Source organism: Coregonus lavaretus, assembly GCF_964263955.1.
Source record: "Coregonus lavaretus genome assembly, chromosome: 1".
NCBI classification, from domain to species: Eukaryota; Metazoa; Chordata; class Actinopteri; order Salmoniformes; family Salmonidae; genus Coregonus; species Coregonus lavaretus.
This window is the reverse complement of record NC_139988.1, coordinates 87,773,711-87,796,763: the sequence shown is the minus strand read 5'-3', so window position 1 is coordinate 87,796,763 and position 23,053 is coordinate 87,773,711. Positions and strand designations below refer to the sequence as shown.

At 40.8% G+C, this 23,053-nt stretch overlaps 1 protein-coding gene across 1 annotated transcript; it reads right to left on the bottom strand.

Moving 5' to 3' along the window:
• Window positions 1-418: 418 nt before the first annotated feature.
• LOC311106920 (butyrophilin subfamily 1 member A1-like) lies at window positions 419-21,803 on the bottom strand. The gene is made up of 9 exons (XM_084149312.1): window positions 21,664-21,803; window positions 11,492-11,583; window positions 11,217-11,315; window positions 11,026-11,133; window positions 10,687-10,848; window positions 6,484-6,624; window positions 5,286-5,337; window positions 1,815-1,841; window positions 419-1,713 (listed from the first exon to the last, which is right to left on the bottom strand). Exons 2-9 carry the CDS (start codon window positions 11,552-11,554, stop codon window positions 1,127-1,129), a joined length of 1,239 nt encoding a protein of 412 aa, XP_084005438.1. The 5' UTR covers window positions 11,555-11,583; window positions 21,664-21,803; the 3' UTR covers window positions 419-1,126.
• Window positions 21,804-23,053: the final 1,250 nt, after the last annotated feature.

The window sequence follows — 23,053 nt, the reverse complement described above, 5'->3', positions numbered from 1 at the left end:
GAGATAAATACAGACACCTGTGATAATCTGAAGTACCCATAAAGGCCACTAGATGTAATGTGATGAAAATCCTTGAAAGTTACAAAAATTCTGGTAGTTTACTGGTAAACTTTGAAAGTTACCAGTAATAGACCCATGGGGCGGCGCACAATTGGCCAAGCGTCGTCCAGGGTAGGGGAGGGAATGGCTGGCAGGGATGAAGCTCAGTTGGTAGAGCATGGCGTTTGCAACGCCAGGGTTGTGGGTTTCGATTCCCACGGGGGGGGGGCAGTATGAAAACTAAAAAAAACTAAAATAATGTATGCACTCACTAACTGTAAGTCGCTCTGGATAAGAGCGTCTGCTAAATGACTAAAATGTAAATGTAAATATACCCTCCCTTTGCAACCCTAATGTCACACCTTTGTAGACCACAAACCGATTTTTCTTAATTTATTGATGACTGGAAAAAAAAGCATTGTTATCAGACCATTATACACACTGTCAATATCAACCGCAACTTCCAAAAATAGACTGATACACGTTATGAGACTCTGGCAAGCTGGAGAGTGGAGTCAGAGAATCCGAGAGGAAGAATGAACTACTGCATGCTCTGTCTTTCCCCACAACGACCGGTCTGTCTGTCTGTCTGTCTGTCTGTCTGTCTGTCTGTCTGTCGGTTTCTGTCTGTCTGTCGGTTTCTGTCTGTCTGTCGGTTTCTGTCTGTCTCTGTCTCTCTCTCTGTGTCTGTCTTCTGTGTGCAAGCTCTTGCTGAACTACATATCAACTACGTCCAATCTTTTGGGTAATTTGGGCAGCACTTTCTTTTACAGTTCCTTTGTACCCTGAAGTACTGTGGCATGAAGGCACTGTAATAAAAAGTGTAACAGGGTGGGGGTAATGATTGTTCTTCAGCCCAGGTCCTAAGGAGTGCATGCATTTGTTCCAGCCTAGTTTTAATACACCTGAATGAACCAATCAACTAATCATCACACCATCGAATCAGGTGTGACAGTGCTGGACTAGAACAAAAGCCTGCACTCCACTAGCCTGGAATTTACACTGAATATTGCTACATTTACAATATTCAGTGTGGATTCCAAGCTAGCTCTCCAGGACCAGGTTTGAAGAACACTGTAATACGTTATCACCAGAGACAGGGTCCAGGGCAGAGGCAGGGTTCCCTGGTCTGTGCCGGCCTGATCACCAGATCCCTCACCACCTCTACAGTCCCAAACACGGGGAACATTCTCTCTGTGAAGGTCTCGTTGTACGTGTAGATGTGGGACCTCTTCTCCACATCGTAGAAGGAGAGCTGGCCCTGCTCATAGTCCAGGTAGACCCCCACCTTCCTGGGGACCAGCATCTGGGGCAGTGGGGTGGAGGGCACCGTCAGGGCCTTGAGGTCCGAGCCCCTCTCCAGCCTCAGGGTGAGGTAGCCCGTCTGTGTGTTGAGGGCACTGTAACCCTTCCTCCGGGCGGAGGCTTTAGCCACGCCCAGCCGCCAGTCCCGGTCGCCCACTTCGACTTCCCAGTAATGGCGCCCAGAGACGTAGCCCTCGTTTCCCAGAGCGCACAACCACCAGCCGTCGAAGCGGCGCATGCAATTAGGGATGTCTTGCTGCTCCAGGCCACAGCGCATGCGCTTGGCGTCATCAGAGATGAGGAGGTCAGGGTTGGCTGTCTTGGGGTCAAGGGTCACTTCCTCTGCAGCATCACAGATCCAGTTCCATACTGAGAAAATAAGTTGTTGTTAGGGTAAGAAAAAGGATGACTGTATTTACAGCTTACTTTACTCCTCAATAAAAATGTAGTCCAGCATTAGTTTCACATACCATTGTGGGGAATGTAGCAGGCTGCATCTGAAAGTGTAAACAAAACTGGGGTTAAAATACTGTCAAAGTTCAATCTTAACCCATTTTCTGTTTCTTAAACGCCAAGTTCTCAGGCATGATTGTCCATTCCGCTTCTTTAAAATGTTTCATCAATACCAATTGGCAGCACTTCAAGTGATTCATCAACCATCCCAGCAAACATGCCCACATTGGCACAATGTGGGCCCCCAATGTGGGCCCCCAATGCGGGCTAAAATATTGGCCCCATGTAGGCTGATGGGCTCCACATTGGCCCCCAAGGCATTGGTCCAGCGTGGGCAGCACATATCTGGTGAGGGCAGCCCTCACTTTGCCTGAAAAACGTCTGTCTTTTCCCAGCAAACATGCCCCACATTGGCATGATATCGGCCCAATGTGGGCTAAAATAATGGCCCCATTTGGGCTGCACACCCTGTGCCAATGTATATGTTTTAATCTATTATTTAATAGGAATGTATTTATTACAATTCAATGCATACATTTTAACATTTTGAAGCATTAAAAGGTATTTAGTGAATGTGTTACGTTGTTACTATCATACATACAGTGAGGGAAAAAAGTATTTGATCCCCTGCTGATTTTGTACATTTGCACACTGACAAAGACATGATCAGTCTATAATTTTAATGGTAGGTTTATTTGAACAGTGAGAGACAGAATAACAACAACAAAATCCCTTTAAGAGTGTGCTCCTAATCTCAGCTCGTTACCTCTATAAAATACACCTGGGAGCCAGAAATCTTTCTGATTGAGAGGGGGTCAAATACTTATTTCCCTCATTAAAATGCAAATCAATTTATAACATTTTTGACATGCGTTTTTCTGGATTTTTTTGTTGTTATTCTGTCTCTCCCTGTTCAAATAAACCTACCATTAAAATTATAGACTGATCATTTCTTTGTCAGTGGGCAAACATACAAAATTAGCAGGGGATCAAATACTTTTTTCCCTCACTGTATATTTTGACAAGAAAAACTGTTTAGTTTCACATATGTCACATGCACTTATTTAAGTATTTTTGAAAACTTCATCAGTGGCAGTGTACAAGACCAAAAACAATTTGGGCATCACACAACAGAACACTTAAACTGGAACGACATTCTCAGTAACGGTTGCACAAAAATAAATGTGTGCAAACCATGCCCCAAATATTCTAATAAGCCCCTGCCTCTACGTTGTGAAGTAGCAGGACTTGGGCTAGCCTGTGTTGGGCTGGTGTAGCCTAGCCTGTGTTGGGCTGGTGTAGTCTAGCCTGTGTTGGGCTGGTGTAGGCTTAGTGTGCCCGTCACTCCAGGATTCCGTGATTCTGCAATAGCAAATCGTTTAGCAAAATCAACAATTCCCTGCATATTATGCGAGGCGAGGGCTTGCAAATTTGATAAATCACCACACTATTTCCGCATAAAACAGACAAATCATTGTAATATTATCGCATAAAACTGACCCATCACTGCAGTACAAAAAGAGGGCTAGCAATTTCAACCAATCACTGCACATTCACCGCATAATATTGATCAATCAAGCCACACGTCAACAACACTTTTTCCCTTGTCGTGACATATTGGAGAAAATCATTGCATATTGCCATGCGAAATGTCAGAATTGCCGCAGAAAAATCAAGCAATTTTGCAAGCAAATATCACCAAAAACAACCTGCGAAATCCTGGAGGCACTGGCTAGCCTGTGTCAGGCGAATACCCACATGGGGCCGATGGGGTCATGTTTGCTGGGATGTCGCCCTAATGGCAATCAAAGGCTGACCGATTGATTTGTCCATCATAAATTCTATGAATCTGATGTGATCTCTTGAGCACTGATTTAATATTACCCGTCATCTTACTTAGTGGCATAATCAGCTCTCATTGGCATAATCAGCTCTCATTGTCACACATTGACACACCTGTGATCTCCAACAGCTCTCTGTCACTGATTGCTGTAACACTTGTGTAAGGGCAAGATTCAATCAGATTTGCGCTAGCCGACACCTGCATAGCTGTTGTTTTGGCGGTGTCGGAGCTGGAACTGCGTTAGAGCGGTCAAATCCAGAAGTGGCTCCCAGTAATGAGGGGGTTCGATTAATCTGGGCACCCGTGTTGGCGTGATTTGCATCGGGTGAAGGTTGATTGCCTCCCGGGCGTGTGCCAGGTGCCCCGCTCTGTCCGACGACGTAGTCGGCTCAAAACAAAAGTGACGTAATTAAGCACGTGTAGTAATTAGTAGGATTCCGTGTTTTTCAATGCAAAAGTGATTGCTTTTGATAAAAACGCTTTATCTGTCTTCCCAATGCAAACTACTTAGAAAATTCTAGTGATGTTACGTTTGATGCCGGAGCTCTGAGGTATGCGTCGAAATCGCTAAGCAGTGTACTTTGAAGCAGCGTGCCGATGCCTGTATCACTTTATCAGAAGCACGTGATCAATGACGTCCGAAGCTTCGTTTTGTTGAACAACCACCTGATTGGTTTGGTATTGGTTTGGTAGAAGACAAAAAGGCTACCTTGTGTACGCGCTACGGGGTGTGGGACGTTGTCTATAATAATTTGGCTGCTCTAAATTATTTTGACCAGCAGGTGCCACTAGTGTACACTGTGTTTTATCAAAGCCTCGAATAATGAACCTATTTTCGACACAATTGGCTGGAAAACCTCAATGCTTCAGGAAGCTTAGTTTCCCCATCACAATAACATGTTAATATGTATTTTATGAAAAAAGAGATGTACAGTTGAAGTCGGAAGATTACATACACCTTAGCCAAATACATTTAAACTCAGATGTCAATTAGCCTATCAGAAGCTTCTAAAGCCATGACATCATTTTCTGGAATTTTCCAAGCTGTTTAAAGGCACAGTCAACTTAGTATATGTAAACTTCCGACTTCAACTGTATGTTTCTGGACAATCTACCATGCTGCCTTGTTGACAAAATGACCAAGCGGCACAGATAACAGTTCGATTTGAGAAGGGCGCTCCTCCCTCCCCACTTTCACCCAATGACATGAAGGGCCTTCCCCGCGGTTCAGCATAATCGAATACACCCATTATACCTATTGTGGACGTTGCCATTGGCTGCACGGAGTCACATTTAGAAATCCCATGCGGCCGTGTTTACAAGTTCGAACACTTGGAATGTAATCTACACCTTGATTAGGCTTCTAGAAATCATCAGTATTTCATTTCATTTTGATGGCCATTGTTTGTACGTAACCTACACTTTCTCGTTCTGAACGTCTAACGCGAGCGGGATGGGTGTGGCTTCTTGACAACGACCACATGAGCAGCTGCTCACTGATATGACAGCTCCAACTCAGTTCCACTTCCGGCGCCACCCAAACACTTGCTATGCGGGCGTCGTCCATCCCCGGTTAACTCTTGATCTGATAGAATCTAGGCCTAAAGCTTTCTTGATGACTTCAATGTGTCAAAGCTCTACACACCGATCTTCTGACTCCTCTGTTTTCTGATCAGCCACTGTTTGGTTACGTCCTCCTGCAGACACAGAGGATAGGCTTGAGTGAGTTTATCTGCGGGATGTGTATCTAATCATGCAGATTTAATTGATGAATAATTATAACAATTTAGTCATTTAGTAGATGCTGTTATCCAGAGTGACTTACAGTTACACACTAAAAAATGATGGTTCCTCAAGGGTTCTTTGGAAAGGTGATGGTTCTATGTGGAACCATACTGACCCAAAGAACCATTTGAGCCCTTCAATGTTCCTTGCAGTTCAAAAAAGGGTTCTTTCCTCTTTTAGTGATAATTAAAATGTAGGGGCGGAGACTCATTCTAATATTTTGGGGAGTGGTTTGTGCACAGCTCTTTTTGTGCAACCGCGAGTGAGAGTGTCATTCCAGTTTATCTGATGTGTTGTGTTACATTATTAAATGTTTTGTCTGACTATGGCCAGTGACAGAGTCTTGTGAAAGACTCATGTATGGCTTGAATCAATTGAGAATGGTTGACTAAGTCAGTGGTTCTCAATTATCTTCACGGGAACCCAGCTATTCCAGAGCTGGCACACCTGATTCAACTTGTTAATAAATGAAATAATAAAAACCTTTGGCTTATTAACAACATAATATGGCTATTAAAACAGAATAAAAAAAACCTGTATGGTTCTACAAAGAACCTTGAGATTAAGGAAGGTTCTTTATAGAACCATTATCCATGAAGGTTATATCAAGAACCATAAAAATGGGTTCTATTTAGCCCCAAAAAGGGTTGTACACGTAGCAGAACCCTTTTTTGGTGCTATATAGAACCTTCTTTTTAAGGTTCTTTATAGAACCTTAGGAAAGGGTTATTTATAGCACCATACAGGTTCCATTTAGAAACTTCTGAGCATGGTTCTTCATAGAACATTCAAAAAAAGTTTCCATATTGCTATGGTTACAAGTCAAAGAACCCTTATTTGGCACTGTATAGAGCCATTTGTTTTTAGTGTGTAGTGCATTCATCTTAAGATAGCTTAGAAAGACATCTGCATTTCACAGTCGTAGTAAGCAAATATTTTCCTCAATAAGTAGCTACCAGCAAATTCAGTGCAAGTAAGAAAATAAAAGTGCGAGTGTTATTTCAAGAAAGGCAATGGTGTTATTATTTTTGTTGGTTCACTCATAGAAACACACACACCTTGTCAGGGCTGTCTGCACTCAGCACGACCCACATGACCAGCTCCATGGCTGGGAGAAGGTTCGGCAGACGGCCCCTCCTCCACTGGAACTCCAGATCATCCAACGTCATCAATACGGCCTCACCGGGCCAGATACTGGGCTAGAGGGAGGTAAGTCCATATGGTTTTTACTTTATACACTAAGAAATGAAAAGAAGAAAGGTAGGAGGGAGGAGGAGGAGTCTCCCTCTGAATACATAGCTACATAATAAGTCCTTCATATGCGGGTCATTCTACAGATTCGGTGCCTTTTGTGATTGAGGAGGATGAAACAATGAACATTCAAATCTTAAGCTTTTTTTTATTTGATGTGACAAAGTAATGTGTGTACTTGATAGAAAATACCTTTTCCCATCTCAATGTAGAGTATTAAGTTATTATTCTGTATTATTTTCTCAAACAAGTCCCAATTTAATTCAACCCCGTCACAGTCATTTTGTTATTCAACTATTCATTTTTCCAATAAGCTTGAGATCAGCTTCTGGCATAATCTCACAGTTTAGATGTCCCTTGTAAATAATGGCATATTGTAATTAAAGAGAAAATCAAGAAAAACTGACCAGCACCATCCTTTCCAGTTTACGATGAAGAAATTTCTAATCTAACTCCACATTTTCGCAAGAAATGTGCAAGAATGCTGCGTAATTCCTGACAAAATTGAAATAGCCTTATTTACCCTGATTTAATACACACAATAAAAACACTATTGATGTTATATTTTGTGTATTTAATACAAAAATGTAAAAAAATAATCTTGTAACAGGGATGAATGCACCGCAACAGGGTTGAAAATCATGTAACAGGGTTGAGTGAAAAGCATCACGTGTCATATGTTTTATCTTTTGAGATCACTAACATGTTGCCATTTTTTAAACATTTTAAACATTTTTAAACCTACTGTCAACATAGCTTTTAAAATCTAAAGAATCTAGATGAAAGCTAGACAGAGTAAAACACATTAATGAACTAATAACAGTAACAACATTTCATTGATTTCATAAAAATATCCATCTGATAATGGCAGGAGTCTGTTTGAACATTGAGCAAACATCTTAACATTGATAACCTATATAGGTCACATGTTGCCATTTTTTAACATTTTAAACTACTGTCAACATAGCTTTTAAAGTTTAAACAATCAAGATGAAATCTAGACAGATTAAAACACATTAATAAACTAACAACAGTTACAACATTTTCATTGATTTCATAGAAATATCCAGAGTAATGGCAGGAATGTCTGTGTTGTTTGAATGTTTGAACATTAAGCAAACATCTTAACATTAATAACCTATAGGTAAGCCTACAGTTTGTTCACCATTTTTACTGAGAGAGCCTAGCCCACACTTCCTTCTGTATTTCCATGTGCCTAGAAGTCACCGGTTTAGGGGGATCAATGTGTTCCAAGATGTCCTCAAATGGATACCACAGGATATCATCAAGAAGTGGCCAGAAGTACCTATTTGGTCCAGCACAGCACATGCATTTGACCTGCACATGGGATTCATCTGTGGCTAGAATTATTCCGGGATAGAAATCGTCATCATATTTGGCCACGCACCATTTCCCGCATATGTCTGGATTTGCCCAATCAACCTCCCTCTGTGACACGACTGATGTAACTTTAGGGGTAAATGTGAAATGTTGTGTATTGAAACACTGGCATTCCAGTTTCTTGTTGTGGACTGTGCACATACAGCTTACATCACAATTTGGCAATTTGTGCAATTTGCCTTGCAGCCACACAAACAACTTGGTGGATCCGCATTGTGGATGGAACTACTGGCAAATTGGCTGGCATACCTTGGACGGCTTTCTCGATGGCCTCGTCTTCAATGAAGCAAAGCTTGATGGCAGTGTTGTTCTCCTCTAAGACCCTGTACAGAGTATGAGCATTTGGGATGTCACATCCTTGACTTATCAGCCTGTCTGCGGTTCTTTTTAGGGTTGCACCAACACCATCTGGTGCTCCCTTCCCATGTCCAGGAGAATTACCTGACCACCGGCGCGCGGATGTCCCTCACCTTCCTCTCTATGTGTGTTTCCTTTCTGCTGCTGTTTTTTCCATTGTTGAATCTGAAATTGTAGGTCAAGGTCAAGTCAATGACCTGCTTACTCTTCAAGACTAAATATTGTATCCTTTTAATCACTATGTAGTAAAATGAACATGAACTTGCAGATAATACTCCTAAATATGTCAATGTATATAGGAGAGAGAACAAATTAATTGTCACTTTTTTTAAGTTATTATTTTCAAAAATTCCTCGTACTTTTAGTTGATACTGTAAAACCGTAAACAACAAACATTCAACAAGAAAATATGATTGGTATTAAGCAATATACATTAAATATTGCTAAGATTTAACAGCTATTCAACCCTGTAACAGCCATTCAACCCCGTAACATTGAAAAATGTGATGGGGTTGAATGTGACAGGGTTGAAGATTTTGTGCTAATCTGTTGCTAATTCGGGATGCTAGCAGCTAGCAGTGTGCCACATGGCCTTATTCAACAAAATACATTGTTATACTTCATAGCTATAAAAACAATTCTTGGTAAAATCTTAACTATGAATTCCCCCCCCCCCAACAGAGTTGAATACCTGAGATTGACAAAGCCCATATGTGCTTAAAAAACATGAAATATTTATAAAAAGTGAGAGAGCAGCTTACCACTTGTCACACCAGGCTTCTCTGAAGACTTGTATGATGTCACTTCCTCATAAATGATGTCCACAGGATCAAACCATTATTTAATTGTGAGTGGGGGTATTGTTGCGTTACGGGGTTGAAAGAAATACAAGGACAGGGGTAAAAGCCTGAATTTCTCAGAAAATAAAATGTCTTATGCTGAGAAAATGGATTATGCATAATAAGGGGGCATATACAATTAATTTAACAAAAAAAAAGCATTATTATTTAACACTGTGTACTCAAAATGAGTCACGCCATTTGCATGATGGTCAATAGGGACAGGCGAAATTCTTAATACTCCTAAGAAAAGCAAACATATAAGTATTGAAATTCATCTCTGTTTAAAATCATATTCTCTACTCCATATTAAAAACATGTAAAACTTTGAAATGTTGTAATTTAAGTGTAGTTTGATAAATGTTCTGACAAGTTATAACACTAGTACATCTTGGGACACTGACAATACTGAAATGTCACCGAATCTGTAGAATGACCCATGCACACTAATGCAACACGGGAGAGATGAGGATGAACTGGGACAGAGAGCAGCTCCTTAATCACAGAGACGGAGGGATAGAGAGAGGGAGGGGGGGAGTGTAATTGGAGCAACAGCAAGTCTTTAATCAAAGAGGTGTGACAGCCTTGGAATCTGACAGAGGCAGAAATGGAAGGAGAGGGAGAGAGAGCGAGAGAGATAAAGAAAGAAAGAAAGAAAGAAAGAAAGAAAGAAAGAAAGAAAGAAAGAAAGAAAGAAAGAAAGAAAAGGGCCAAGGGATAGCGACAGCTCTGATAACCGTAAACTACTCGCTGTGCCAGAGAATAAATTAGATAAAGAAGGACAACAATGCGTCTTTGTCAATTTGTCAACAAGTAGTAGCGTAGTAAACCACTTTAGTGATATGTTGGGACACTGGGATTCTCTGCCTCTGACCCTATTACGGGGGCTGAGTCACTGGCTTACTAGGGCTCTTCCATGCCGTCCCTAGGAGGGGTGCATCACGTCGTGCCAGGCTTGTTTCGTTATACTTGACTTGAGTGGGTTGAGTCACTGACATGATCTTCCTGGCCGGTTTTGCGCCCCCCTCGGGCTTGTGCGGTGGAGGAGATCTTCATGGGCTATACTCAGACTTGTCTCAGGGTAGTAAGTTGGCAGTCTGATGATATCCCTCTAGTGGTGTGGGGGCTGTGCTTTGGCAAAGTGTGTGGGGTTATATTTATACCGGGCACAGCCAGAAGAGGACTTGCCACCAATCAGAGCCTGGTTCTTCTCTAGGTTTCTTCCTAGGTTCCTGCCTTTCTAGGGAGTTTTTCCTAGCCACCGTGCTTCTACATCTGCATTGCTTGCTGTTTGGGGTTTTAGGCTGGATTTCTGTATATGCACTTTGTGAGATCTGCTGATGTAAAAAGGGCTTTATAAATACATTTGATTTGATTTGACTCTAGTGACTCAATCCCTCCCACGTTCCTTACCTCTGGTCTGTTTCTTAGCTGGTGTGTCCAGTCCATGATGACCCGTTTGTGGGTTCCGATGTCATACTCTCCCACTGTCTCCATCATACACAACAGGTGACCATTCCAGTCCCTCTTCTCTGGCCATTCAGCCTGCAGCTCCGTCTGCATGCTCCTTGGCTGCTAAATCAAAAGAGTCCGTAAAGAGGTCATGAAGTAAAAACTGCAATAACAAGTCTCATATCAAGGTCTAATAATAGTTTATCAACAAAGAAAACATTGACAAAGGATATATTTCATGAAAAAAAAAAGGCTTTATAATGTAAAACTTTCAAACAGCTTTCAAACATCAGTGCTCACCTGGGCTCTCTTCTCTAGCACGGCCGCCCACTCTACTATGAATTGTCTACACACACCGGGAGGCCAGTTGTCTTCACTGGTCCAGATGTGGGCTAGGACCTTTGACCTCTGAGAAGATAATATAGTAGAGAGAGAGTGGTTGTTTGTGTGTGTTTGTGTGTGTGTGTGTGTGTCTTTGTGGATGTGTGTACCTGGCACAGTTTGTTGAGTTCCCTGGCCAGTTCCATTATGAACAGCTGACTCTCCACTAAAGATTCTTTCTTCTCATTTGGCACTTTCTTCCGAGACTCCTAGAACAGAGAGAGCAATGGATGAGAGAGAAAAAGAAGGGGAAAGGTGAAGGGAAAATTACTACACAGATAAACCACAGATGGGAAACGAACCAATCCTTTCTTTCTCTTGACAAGGACAAATATCAGTACTATTGAGAGGTGTCTGAGAGTTGAGAGGTGTCTGAGGGTCCTACCTTGAGGCGGGTCTTGATTTTTGTCGCCGGCTCGATGAGGAACTGGAGGCACTCCTTCATCATGTTGGCAGCTGGGGGGGGAGAGAAAGGTCCTGTGGCACAGAGATTCACAGCTTCAATACTCTGGCACAGAGATACACAACTTCAATACTCTGGCACAGTGATACACTGCTTCAATACTCTGGCACAGAGATACACAACTTCAATACTCTGGCACAGTGATACACTGCTTCAATACTCTGGCACAGTGATACACAGCTTCAATACTCTGGCACAGTGATACACACAGCTTTAGAATTAGCTGGCACTCATTCTATCAGTGTTGGGCCTGAGTTATAGCTGACTGGGCTCCAATGGCACCTCAAATCGATGAGACGCAGAATACGGAAATGTATGAGTAGAGGACAAGTGGGTACAGTAGGGAAGTGTGTGTGTGTGTGTGTGTGTGTGTGTTTGTGTGTGTGTGTGTACTGCGCAACTTCTAAATCACTACATTGCAGTAGAGGTCCTCATTAGGACGGCCTCACCTAAAACTGGCGAGAGAGAGAGAGAGAGAGAGAGAGAGAGAGAGAGAGAGAGAGAGAGAGAGAGAGAGAGAGAGAGAGAGAGAGAGAGAGAGAGAGAGAGAGAGAGAGAGAGAGAGAGAGAGAGAGAGAGAGAGAGAGAGAGAGAGAGAGAGAGGAGAGAGAGAGAGAGAGAGAGAGAGAGAGAGAGAGAGAGAGAGAGAGAGAGAGAGAGAGAGAGAGAGAGAGAGAGAGAGAGAGAGAGAAGCTGCAGAGTAATATGTTTTCAGGATAAGTGTGTGTGTGGGTCGATGCATCTCAATTATGGCCTTGGTGTCAGGCAGATATCCCAAGGAGATGTGAAGCTGCAGCTGAGAGTGTTTTTTCACAGCCCACAGAACAACCGTGTTGAATCAGCAGCATCCTCCTGGCCTGAACCCTGCAGTTAGTTTGATGTAGAAGAGGGATTTGCTTAACCTTTTCTGATGAAGGCAGCAGTCGGAAAGGGTCAAAGATGATCATTAACTTTCCAAGGAGAACACAGTAGAATAACCATGCTGCTGGGTGTTTGGAAATGTTGGCAAACAATGAATTTTCACGGCTACACTAAAACAATTCCTGTAAAATGTACATTAACTTACTGGCAGTAATTGACCAGTAAGTTCCTGTAATTTATTTTACAGTACAGCTACTGTAATCCATTTTATGGTACCAAAAATGTTAGTGTAATCTCATTTACAGTATATTACTGGAATTACATTACTGGGTAATATGCCGCGCATCGGCATATTACCCAGTGTTCTTTGCACGTTTTCATTTTTACATTTAAGTCATTTAGTGGATGCTCTTGTCCTTAGCAACTTACAGTCAGTGCATTCAACCAAGGTTGATTTAATTTTTTTACATCATAGTCATAGCAAGTAAAACTTTTCTTTAACCTTTACTGAAAATGTTGTTGTAGTTAAGGATAAATTGGTCTTCAAAATAATTATAATTACAACAAGATATCTTATGATAAGATAGTGCCAATACAATGCTGAGATATTCACGGTAACTTGATGCCAGAGCAATGAAAACACAGTAAAATGACTATTAAACTGTAAGAAAATTATTTCTACAGTATATTACTGTATTACAAGGGATTAGAGCAAGCAGGTTAATTAATACTAGTTGTTTTATATCACTTGCACTTCTAGAGGCCTAAATAAAGGCTTCCAAACTAACCGTGATTACAGGGCAAAACAGAGCAAATGGACAGGGGTAAATATTCAACCATTACAGTTTTTTTCGATTGCTAAAAAGCATTGTTCAATACTGCGGATACATGTGCAAAACTCTAAATACAGTTATCAAAACAACTTGGCAATGCAGATCCTACATGTCTCTAAAGCAAATCTTTCTACCAAATGAAAGTTAACAGTCTCTCAGGACATGCACACTGTGTCATCCATAGTATCATGACCTACAAACCTCTAAAAACAGCTACCACTTGAAAATGTGTTCATTTGTCTTTAATATCATATTTTTACAAAAGAAGAGTGGCAAACCTGTACTGTATAGAATGTCCTGCAAGATATGTAAAGAAATAAAGCAGAAAGGCTGCAATATGCTTCAATACAATTTACTGTATTTTTGCAAATGACTGTATTTTGCAAATTGCAGAGTAATTCCAAAATACACAAAATTAAATAATTACAGTACTGTTAAACAAAGTGTATACACACACTATGAATATGCATAGCATATTGTCAAAATGAAACAGATACATAACAATGCTAGTCAACCCTGTCTGCTGCATTGGGCCACAAGTTCTCATCCACATCACACCGTATGGCCTCTCGCGCAATACACCTGGGAAATAATGTCTGTGCATGCCTGAACCATCTCTGGCAATCTTCTGCAGAGATATCCAGGCATCCTGCATTCATTGCATCCAAGAGTGACATTTGATCATTAAACTTTCCACCTCCATGAGGGAAATAATTATTATATGGGGTTGAGGAAGGGAGAGTAAGGGGGGAGGAAAAGTGACACCATCCTGGGATGGGCTGCAAACCACTCTGTGACTGCATGGGAGTGGTGAAATGCCACATTGTCCCATACAATCACCCAGGTTTCCATATTTCTTCTGACTTGCCCTCTTTCTTCACCTGGCAAAAGCCTTCCATAGAGGTCATCTATGAATGAAATGAAGCGCTCTGTGTCGTATGGCCCAATTAGTGGTTTATGTAACAGCAATCCTTCAGAGGATATTGCGGCACACATTGTGATGTTGGCACCCCTCTGGCCCGGGACATTCACTGTTGCTCTTTTCCCAATCACATTCCTTCCACGTCGGCGTGTTTTGGCCATGTTAAAACCAGCCTCATCCATAAAGACGAACATGTGGGGTGTTGGCTTCAAGCTCCATGACACTCTAAAATATTGTCAATCCACAGGGCAACATAACAGTTATTCTATAACAGTAGTTTACATTACAGTATACTGTAACTGAAATCACTGCTGAGTGTGCAGTGCTCTGGTGGGTTTTGTTTACAGTATAAACAGCACTGTATTACAGGATATAGTCATCTTACCTGGACATATTGGTACCGGAGTTCCTTGACACGATCAGAGTTCCTCTCAAAGGGAACAGTGTACACCTGCTTCATGCTGATATGATGCTTTGTCAAGACTCTAGCAATGGTTGTCGTGCTTACACTTTCAACATTTTGAAATGTATTTTTGTCTGCCAACACTCTCTCTTGAATTTCTCTGAGTTTTATGGCATTGTTGCTAATTACCATGTCAACAATTACAGCTTCCTGCTGAGCAGAGAAAATCCTACCTCTCCCCCCTCCATTTGGTAACCGTTGGGTCCTAAAACAGAAATAAAATTACACACAAGTGGTTCGAAGAGCTTTTGCTCGATTTACTACTCTACAGTAATATTCAGTACAGTTTGATGCCCATGCAGAATGAATATCTTACCTGTTCGTTTGCTGGAAGGTTCTTATAATAGATTACACAGTTGAGCGTTGCAAATTTGGCTGCACTCTGAGACCAGCATCTCTCATTGATAGACCATGATTGACAACATGATCAATGATTGTAGCCCTAATCTCATCTGACACTACAACTCTGGGTCTTCCCCTCAGTCGTCTTCCACCACGGATACGTAATCCTCTGCCTCTCCCGGCAACTCTCCCACCTCTGTAAGCCACTACACAATCTCTGGCTGGGGCCATGTTTATGTAAAATATATTCCAAAGATGTCCGCTTTTGTAGAGATGGTAATGACATAAAAATGGAAAACACCTGGGTATGTCTTCAGTTCCGTAATGTAGAATGAAAATCAGCTGTGAATAATTAAGAGTTATTATTATTATTTTAGGATTTCTATTTTGCTTTTACTGTAGCAATGTAAAAAACACAGTTTTAACAGTTTAACAGTTTTGATAAGGGTATCTTAACATTTGCAAAATGGTCTGTAGATACAGTGGGGGGAAAAAGTATTTAGTCAGCCACCAATTGTGCAAGTTCTCCCACTTAAAAAGATGAGAGAGGCCTGTAATTTTCATCATAGGTACACATCAACTATGACAGACAGAATGAGAAAAAAAAATCCAGAAAATCACATTGTAGGATTTTTAATGAATTTATTTGCAAATTATGGTGGAAAATAAGTATTTGGTCAATAACAAAAGTTTCTCAATACTTTGTTATATAACCTTTATTGGCAATGACACAGGTCAAACGTTTTCTGTAAGTCTTCACAAGGTTTTCACACACTGTTGCTGGTATTTTGGCCCATTCCTCCATGCAGATCTCCTCTACAGCAGTGATGTTTTGGGGCTGTCGCTGGGCAACACGGACTTTCAACTCCCTCCAAAGATTTTCTATTGGGTTGAGATCTGGAGACTGGCTAGGCCACTCCAGGACCTTGAAATGCTTCTTACGAAGCCACTCCTTCGTTGCCCGGGCGGTGTGTTTGGGATCATTGTCATGCTGAAAGACCCAGCCACGTTTCATCTTCAATGCCCTTGCTGATGGAAGGAGGTTTTCACTCAAAATCTCATGATACATGGCCCCATTCATTCTTTCCTTTACACAGATCAGTCGTCCTGGTCCCTTTGCAGAAAAACAGCCCCAAAGCATGATGTTTCCACCCCCATGCTTCGCAGTAGGTATGGTGTTCTTTGGATGCAACTCAGCATTCTTTGTCCTCCAAACACGACGAGTTGAGTTTTTACCAAAAAGTTCTATTTTGGTTTCATCTGACCATATGACATTCTCCCAATCCTCTTCTGGATCATCCAAATGCACTCTAGCAAACTTCAGACGAGCCTGGACATGTACTGGCTTAAGCAGGGGGACACGTCTCGCACTGCAGGATTTGAGTCCCTGGCGGCATAGTGTGTTACTGATAGTAGGCTTTGTTACTTTGGTCCCAGCTCTCTGCAGGTCATTCACTAGGTCCCCCCGTGTGGTTCTGGGATTTTTGCTCACCGTTCTTGTGATCATTTTGACCCCACGGGGTGAGATCTTGCATGGAGCCCCAGATCGAGGGAGATTATTAGTGGTCTTGTATGTCTTCCATTTCCTAATAATTGCTCCCACAGTTGATTTCTTCAAAGCAAGCTGCTTACCTATTGCAGATTCAGTCTTCCCAGCCTGGTGCAGGTCTACAATTTTGTTTCTGGTGTCCTTTGACAGCTCTTTGGTCTTGGCCATAGTGGAGTTTGGAGTGTGACTGTTTGAGGTTGTGGACAGGTGTCTTTTATACTGATAACAAGTTCAAACAGGTGCCATTAATACAGGTAACGAGTGGAGGACAGAGGAGCCTCTTAAAGAATAAGTTACAGGTCTGTGAGAGCCAGAAATCTTGCTTGTTTGTAGGTGACCAAATACTTATTTTCCACCATAATTTGCAAATTAATTAATTAAAAATCCTACAATGTGATTTTCTGGATTTTTTTTTCTCAATTTGTTTGTCATAGTTGACGTGTACCTATGATGAAAATTACAGGCCTCTCTCATCTTTTTAAGTGGGAGAACTTGCACAATTGGTGGCTGACTAAATACTTTTTTCCCCCACTGTAGTTCCACATTTTAGGGAACCAAAAGTATTTGGACAGATTCTACTAATACTAAACTTTTGACCACTTTAATACAATATAATTGAATTTGTCCAAATACTTTTGGTTCCCTAAAATGTGGAACTACAGTGGGGGAAAAAAGTATTTAGTCAGCCACCAATTTAGTTTTCCCCCACTGTACATAGAGTTTTGTTGGTAAATGTGTTTTTGTGAGACAAGTATATGTAATTTGAAAGTTGTTGTCATTGAATGCATTTTGTGTCAAAGCAATGACAAATGATCCACAGGTTGCCACATAGAGTGTTGTTGTGATAACTGTATTTAGAGTTTTGCACATGTATCCACAGTATTGAGCAATGCTTGTTACAAATCAAAAAACTGTAAATGGTTTAAAGGTCATGAACAGACATTCTGAAAAGTACTTTTTCTCTCATGGGTAACTACCAGGAAGTTTGAAAAGACAGGCTGAGTGGGCAGGGAGCTTATATTCATGAGCCTTGACTGACAGCTCTTTGAAACGCCTTATGTCAAGCAACTTGGATGCAGTGAGCAGTGTTGCAGTAAAATCATCTCAAGCTAATTTGGTGACACGCAAAGCAACTCAAACATTGAAATTGCATCAATTATATAAAAAAAAAAGTATACATCTCCCGTTTGGCATGTCTTTTGTGATGCGGTTTACAGCAGCACTGACAGATGTGTTGACTTGACAACTGCGTCAGAGTTTTGAACGACCCTTCCCCCATTTTGTTCCATGCTGGCTGAAGACCTAGCTAGCCAGTAACTAGCTAACACCAGACACAGATGAAGACCTAGCTAGCCAGTAACTAGCTAACACCAGACACAGATGAAGACCTAGCTAGCCAGTTACTAGCAAACACCAGACACAGATGAAGACCTAGCTAGCCAGTAACTAGCTAACACCAGACACAGATGAAGACCTAGCTAGCCAGTAACTAGCTAACACCAGACACAGATGAAGACCTAGCTAGCCAGTAACTAGCTAACACCAGACACAGATGAAAGGGGAAGCATATAAGTATCTTTCCCATAGATGAATATGGTAAACTTGTAATTATATTTGCTACAGTCAAATTTTGGCACCAGTAGAGTAGCTATTTAAACCACACCCCTCTGCGAACACACCTTCTCCAATGTTGCTTACAAAGCAGTGCTTATTTAAATTAGGTTAGGGAATATCATGTTACCATTGGTGTATTAAAATGAGAGGTGATGTAACGTTGTCCCCTTAATAATGAATCCAAGTGTTTGACATGGGGGAGGGGACCAATAACTAATGATCAAACATTATCAACGTAGAAGCAACAGTCACTTTTCATACTTTGATCTGGTTTCCTTCAAATATTCTCAAATGAGTTTGACTGTTCATAACCTTTAAGACCCGCTGCCACTCTGATCTGTTCCCTATATACATTTAATTATTAGATAACGACTACCACATATGACTTAAATTGATACAGGACTCTCACTAACGGGTCCAACAAATATAGCCCCTTCCAAAGCATGCCTTAAAAATATGTTAATGAGACAGCAATTCTTTCTCCTCCCACAATATTTTTCCACAAGGCACCATCATTTACAGTATGCTGCAGTAAATATATAGCAAACCAGCAATACAGTACTTTATTGTTGAACAAAACCAAAAGAGGCAAAAACTAAACTTAAGAACGGGAAGCATAGAAATAGCACACATAGAACAGATCTACTGCTTCTTAGACTTGCTTTCAATGACAACGACAGATCTATGACTTGCTGCCGCTCTGATTTGTCCCCTACACAAATGTAATTATTGAGGAATCAATACCACATATCACTTAAACTGGTACAGCACTCTCACTAACGGGTGCAACAAATATAACCTCTTACATGACACGCCTCAAAATATGTTAATAAGTAAGAAACACTAATAACATGCATCCATCAGTGTTCAAAAGGATTTTGGCACTCCAAAAATGTGGTATTGTATTATGAATTACAGTAAATTAATGGCAGCAATTGGCCAGTAAGTTACTGTAGGGTTTCAGGACAAGGTTTGTAGAATTTCTGAAAGACCTTATATTACCTTAGTCTGCAGGGGTACAGCATTCTTAGTCACGGGTGCAAAGAAAAATAGCCTCTTACAAGGCACGCCTTAGAATATGTTAGTGAGCCAAAGACTTTCCTCGCCCACAACAATTTCCCACAATGCACCATAATTAATACTGTAGAACACATTTACGGTATTTTACTGTGCATTCTACAGTATTTTACTGTTGAAATTACAGAAAGGTCTTACAGTGTGCTGTAAAACAAATGAACAGTGTTTAAATGTGCATTCTATGGTAATCTACTGTAGTCAGTTTATACAGTATTATACTGTTGATTAATACAGTAAGTTACTGATAAAATTACAAAAACAGCTAACAGTGTAGTTGGCTGTTGGGGCATTATGCCATCACCTTACAATAACCCCTTGAAAGGACTTATCCTAAATCAGGGGGAGTTAACATCCTGCAGGGTTTTGTTCCAACCCTGCCCTAACACACCTGGTTCTACTAAGAAGGTGATGCTCAAGCTGAATTAGGTGTGTTAATATTTGGGTTTCATACCCAGTAGCTCTGTAAGAGGAGGGCTGACCACCCCTGTTCTATAAGGCAATTAGTTTGATTAGCTGATCCATCAAGTTAATTGATTAAGGCATCATTCTAATGATGTCATACATAATTTTCTAACATTATAAAAGTAATATGAACTAGAGGAGACATTGGCCTGTGATTAAATGTTTACTTTATTTTATTCCAGGTCATCAGTTAACATTGTGTTACTTTCGTCTCTCCTGTAACTTCTCCCAGGCTAACACCCATGACTAGCTAGCATGATACTTGAAACCAATGCTGTTAATTAGTCACTAGATGGGTTCAGAAAATGACATATGTTTGGATCCTTAAACAACTAAACACAACTACAATGGAAAACACTTCCAGGTCTGTTTTTTTTTTAACGTACATTGCTCAAAACCACGTTTTGTTGATAACTCGGCAAAACCTGGTCTGAATTAGCTTTTTTTTTTTTTTGCAGGGACCTAATGATTTCACTACATCATTCTAGCTTCTCTTATCTGAGAAAATGGGCATGTTACTTTCGTCCCGGCTCTCCCCTACTTAAATTATTAACCTTGTTTTTTTCCCCCAGCGTAAGTAGTAATTTTCAGTGGTCAAGTCTTACATTTCAACTTTGTTTTATGTATTTGACAATTTGTCACGTTAACACACCTTCGCAGGCATTGTTGGGCACAATGCTAATTCCTCTAGCAGTAACTGGAGATAGCGCTTTAATCATTGCAGGCTGATGCATTGCCAGTCAGGGGTAACTGTAATTTTGGAGCCCACTGTAATTGTTTCTTACTATTTCTCCAGGCTTGACTTTGAAGGTTCCGGCCTGTGCAACATTGCCACTGTAAGATAGGACCTGAGCTTCTATAGCTTTAGGCCTGTCCTCAGCACGAATACTGATCTTAGAACGGATATTCTGAGAGGCAGAGACAGAGAGCATTATTAGGACAACTGGCTTTCCCAGTAGCCCTTAGTGGATACAGAAAGTTGAATCAAATGTAGTTAATGTGTCCATTGTACAACACATGTTAAACAAGCCCTTAGCGGCGGTGACGTGCACACTCTTGATGGTGGGAATGGCTCGTCTCATTATTGAACGTCAATTTATCCGCTGGTTTTGATATGCATGTATCACGATCCATTACACCTCATAGCACAACAGACTGCTTAATACTATTTTGAAATATAAGTTTCTTTCTTCAAACATGCATACAACATTATGTAAAAGTATCATAAAGACTAAACATTTTGAATTACCCACAATCCTCTAAAAACAGAGCCACGTGGCACTATTCAATATTAATAACTTGCACAAAAATGTACAATTCTATATCAGCGCAACTAATCAAGTTGCGACGTTTGACTACTACTTTATTATTTTAAACAAATACTTAAAACATAATTAGAATTAAGTAAGAACCACTTATTTAATATATGTTAGATGGACTTTAAAATATTAATCATAACTTGCAAAAACTCTAACTTTAGATTAGCAGAACACAAATAAATGTACTCAATAACATAATATTTGTTTAACAGTACTCAAAAACATTAAATGATAAGAAATCTTATTGACATCTGAGTTAGTACCACTTGTATGATTTCAGTTCTACTGACTGTTGGATATGTTTGAGTAGCCACTACTCAATTTCTTTAATGAGTTAGGCAGTTATTTACCATGCATAACATCAAATGCATGCGCAATAGGCTGTAATTATGTATCCTATACAATGACACATTTTCACATTTCAAGATAACTGTTTTCGGGTGGTTTATTGCGCCCAAACACGAATATATGAATTACATAAGCTGGTGCACTCCACTAATGTAAAACAGCAGAGCAGGAGCCAACCGCTCTCCCTGAGCGCACAGAAGAAACACAAGTAAACACAATTTCACTTTGAGTGCGCAGCATGCAGAATGCATAGGAAATAGGAAAACCTTGTAGATTAATAGCCATTTGAATGCAGCAGACTTACCTGGGGAATCCACGGGGAAGATAATTGCTAGTCCACTATTTTGAGAAGAAAAGCAAGTTTTTTCTCCTTAGGTGTGACTAACTACTCTACACCTCACTATGCCTTATACATACATGCACCAGGCTCCACCTACTGCAACTGGATCGACTAACTGAGCACTCCGTTGTCCGAATGAAAGTTCGGGCGTTTCTGAAAAGTTGGCGAATAGCCTGAGGAGGAAACGATTGGACATCTTTGTTAAGGTCGTCTCACGCGTTTTGATCATGCACTTTTTTTTTATATCCAAAAGAGGTCGCCAGAGTATCGCATCTCATTTATAGCGCGTCATATAATTTGAGACCATGATTCAATTACACAAACAATGTAGCAAATGTGTACAAAGTGAAGCAGGTTATTCTGAAACAGAGTAGGCTAGCTACAATGTTTTGGAGTGAAAATTGTTTACTGCAGCACTGACATTTCCAGTCTAACCTCCCCAAAAAATGTGTTGTCTATTTGGACATGGATATCAAGTTTACCTCTGTAACAGCACTAAGGAAAATGTGTCTCGGTAGTTTTAGACACGCGGAAGCGTGTGGGGGCTATGACGCACTGTTTAATGACGGACGGCTCTCTGTGTTTCCAGCTGCGCTGAGAAATAATTATGCCTCCGAAAGAACCGCTGCTCGGGAACCTTTTAGATACCGGGTGAATGGCGAGTGGGTGAAGATGATGTTGTGTTCGTTTGGGGACCCACAGTCAGGAATTGGCTGAGCGAGAGCTGATAGTATCTACTAGATAGATACATTTACTCAGGCATTATTAGCCATAATCATTTGACAGACACTTGTGTTGGACGGTTCATGTTACGCTCGTGTGCTGATGTAGGCTAAATATCATTAAGGATTCAACAGCCCTTACAAAAAAAGAGTGCAGTTTTGAAACTGCAGTAAAAGTGCAGTAACTGCAGTCGACTTTGGTATTTGGGACGCAGTAATTGCAGAATAATGATGCTTCAAAATATATATACTGCACAGTAACTGCAGTTACACTGCAACATTACTGCAGTAAAAAACGGTTATTTTGGACGCAATATTTCCCCTCTGACTGCAATCGTGTTTCTTAAGGGGGACCATAGAATAAACGCATTATTCTGCCACAATGTATTCGAAACGACGGCTATTATTAACATTATCTCTGAAGGATTCACTGTATGAAATATTTTGAAGCGTCACTCAGCTTTGACCATTGCAGCCTCTAAGCATCCTAACTGTATTGTCTCATTTCACCTCTATTCGATTCTATTCTATCACTCAACCATATGACGCAATCTAGTGCAAAATACAAATAGACAAAGGGAGGTGATGTTTTCAGGTTGCCAAGCAACTGGGTCCTCCTTGGCCATCAAGTG

Coding starts and splice junctions, on each gene's coding strand:
- LOC311106920 (XM_084149312.1), bottom strand. CDS start 11,554: ATGATGAAGGAGTGCCTCCAGTTCCTCATCGAGCCGGCGACAAAAATC. Junction 10,849..11,025: donor TGCTAGAGAAGAGAGCCCAG/GTGAGCACTGAT, acceptor CTTTTGATTTAG/CAGCCAAGGAGCATGCAGAC. Junction 1,842..5,285: donor ACAGAGGAGTCAGAAGATCG/GTGTGTAGAGCT, acceptor TTACACTTTCAG/ATGCAGCCTGCTACATTCCC.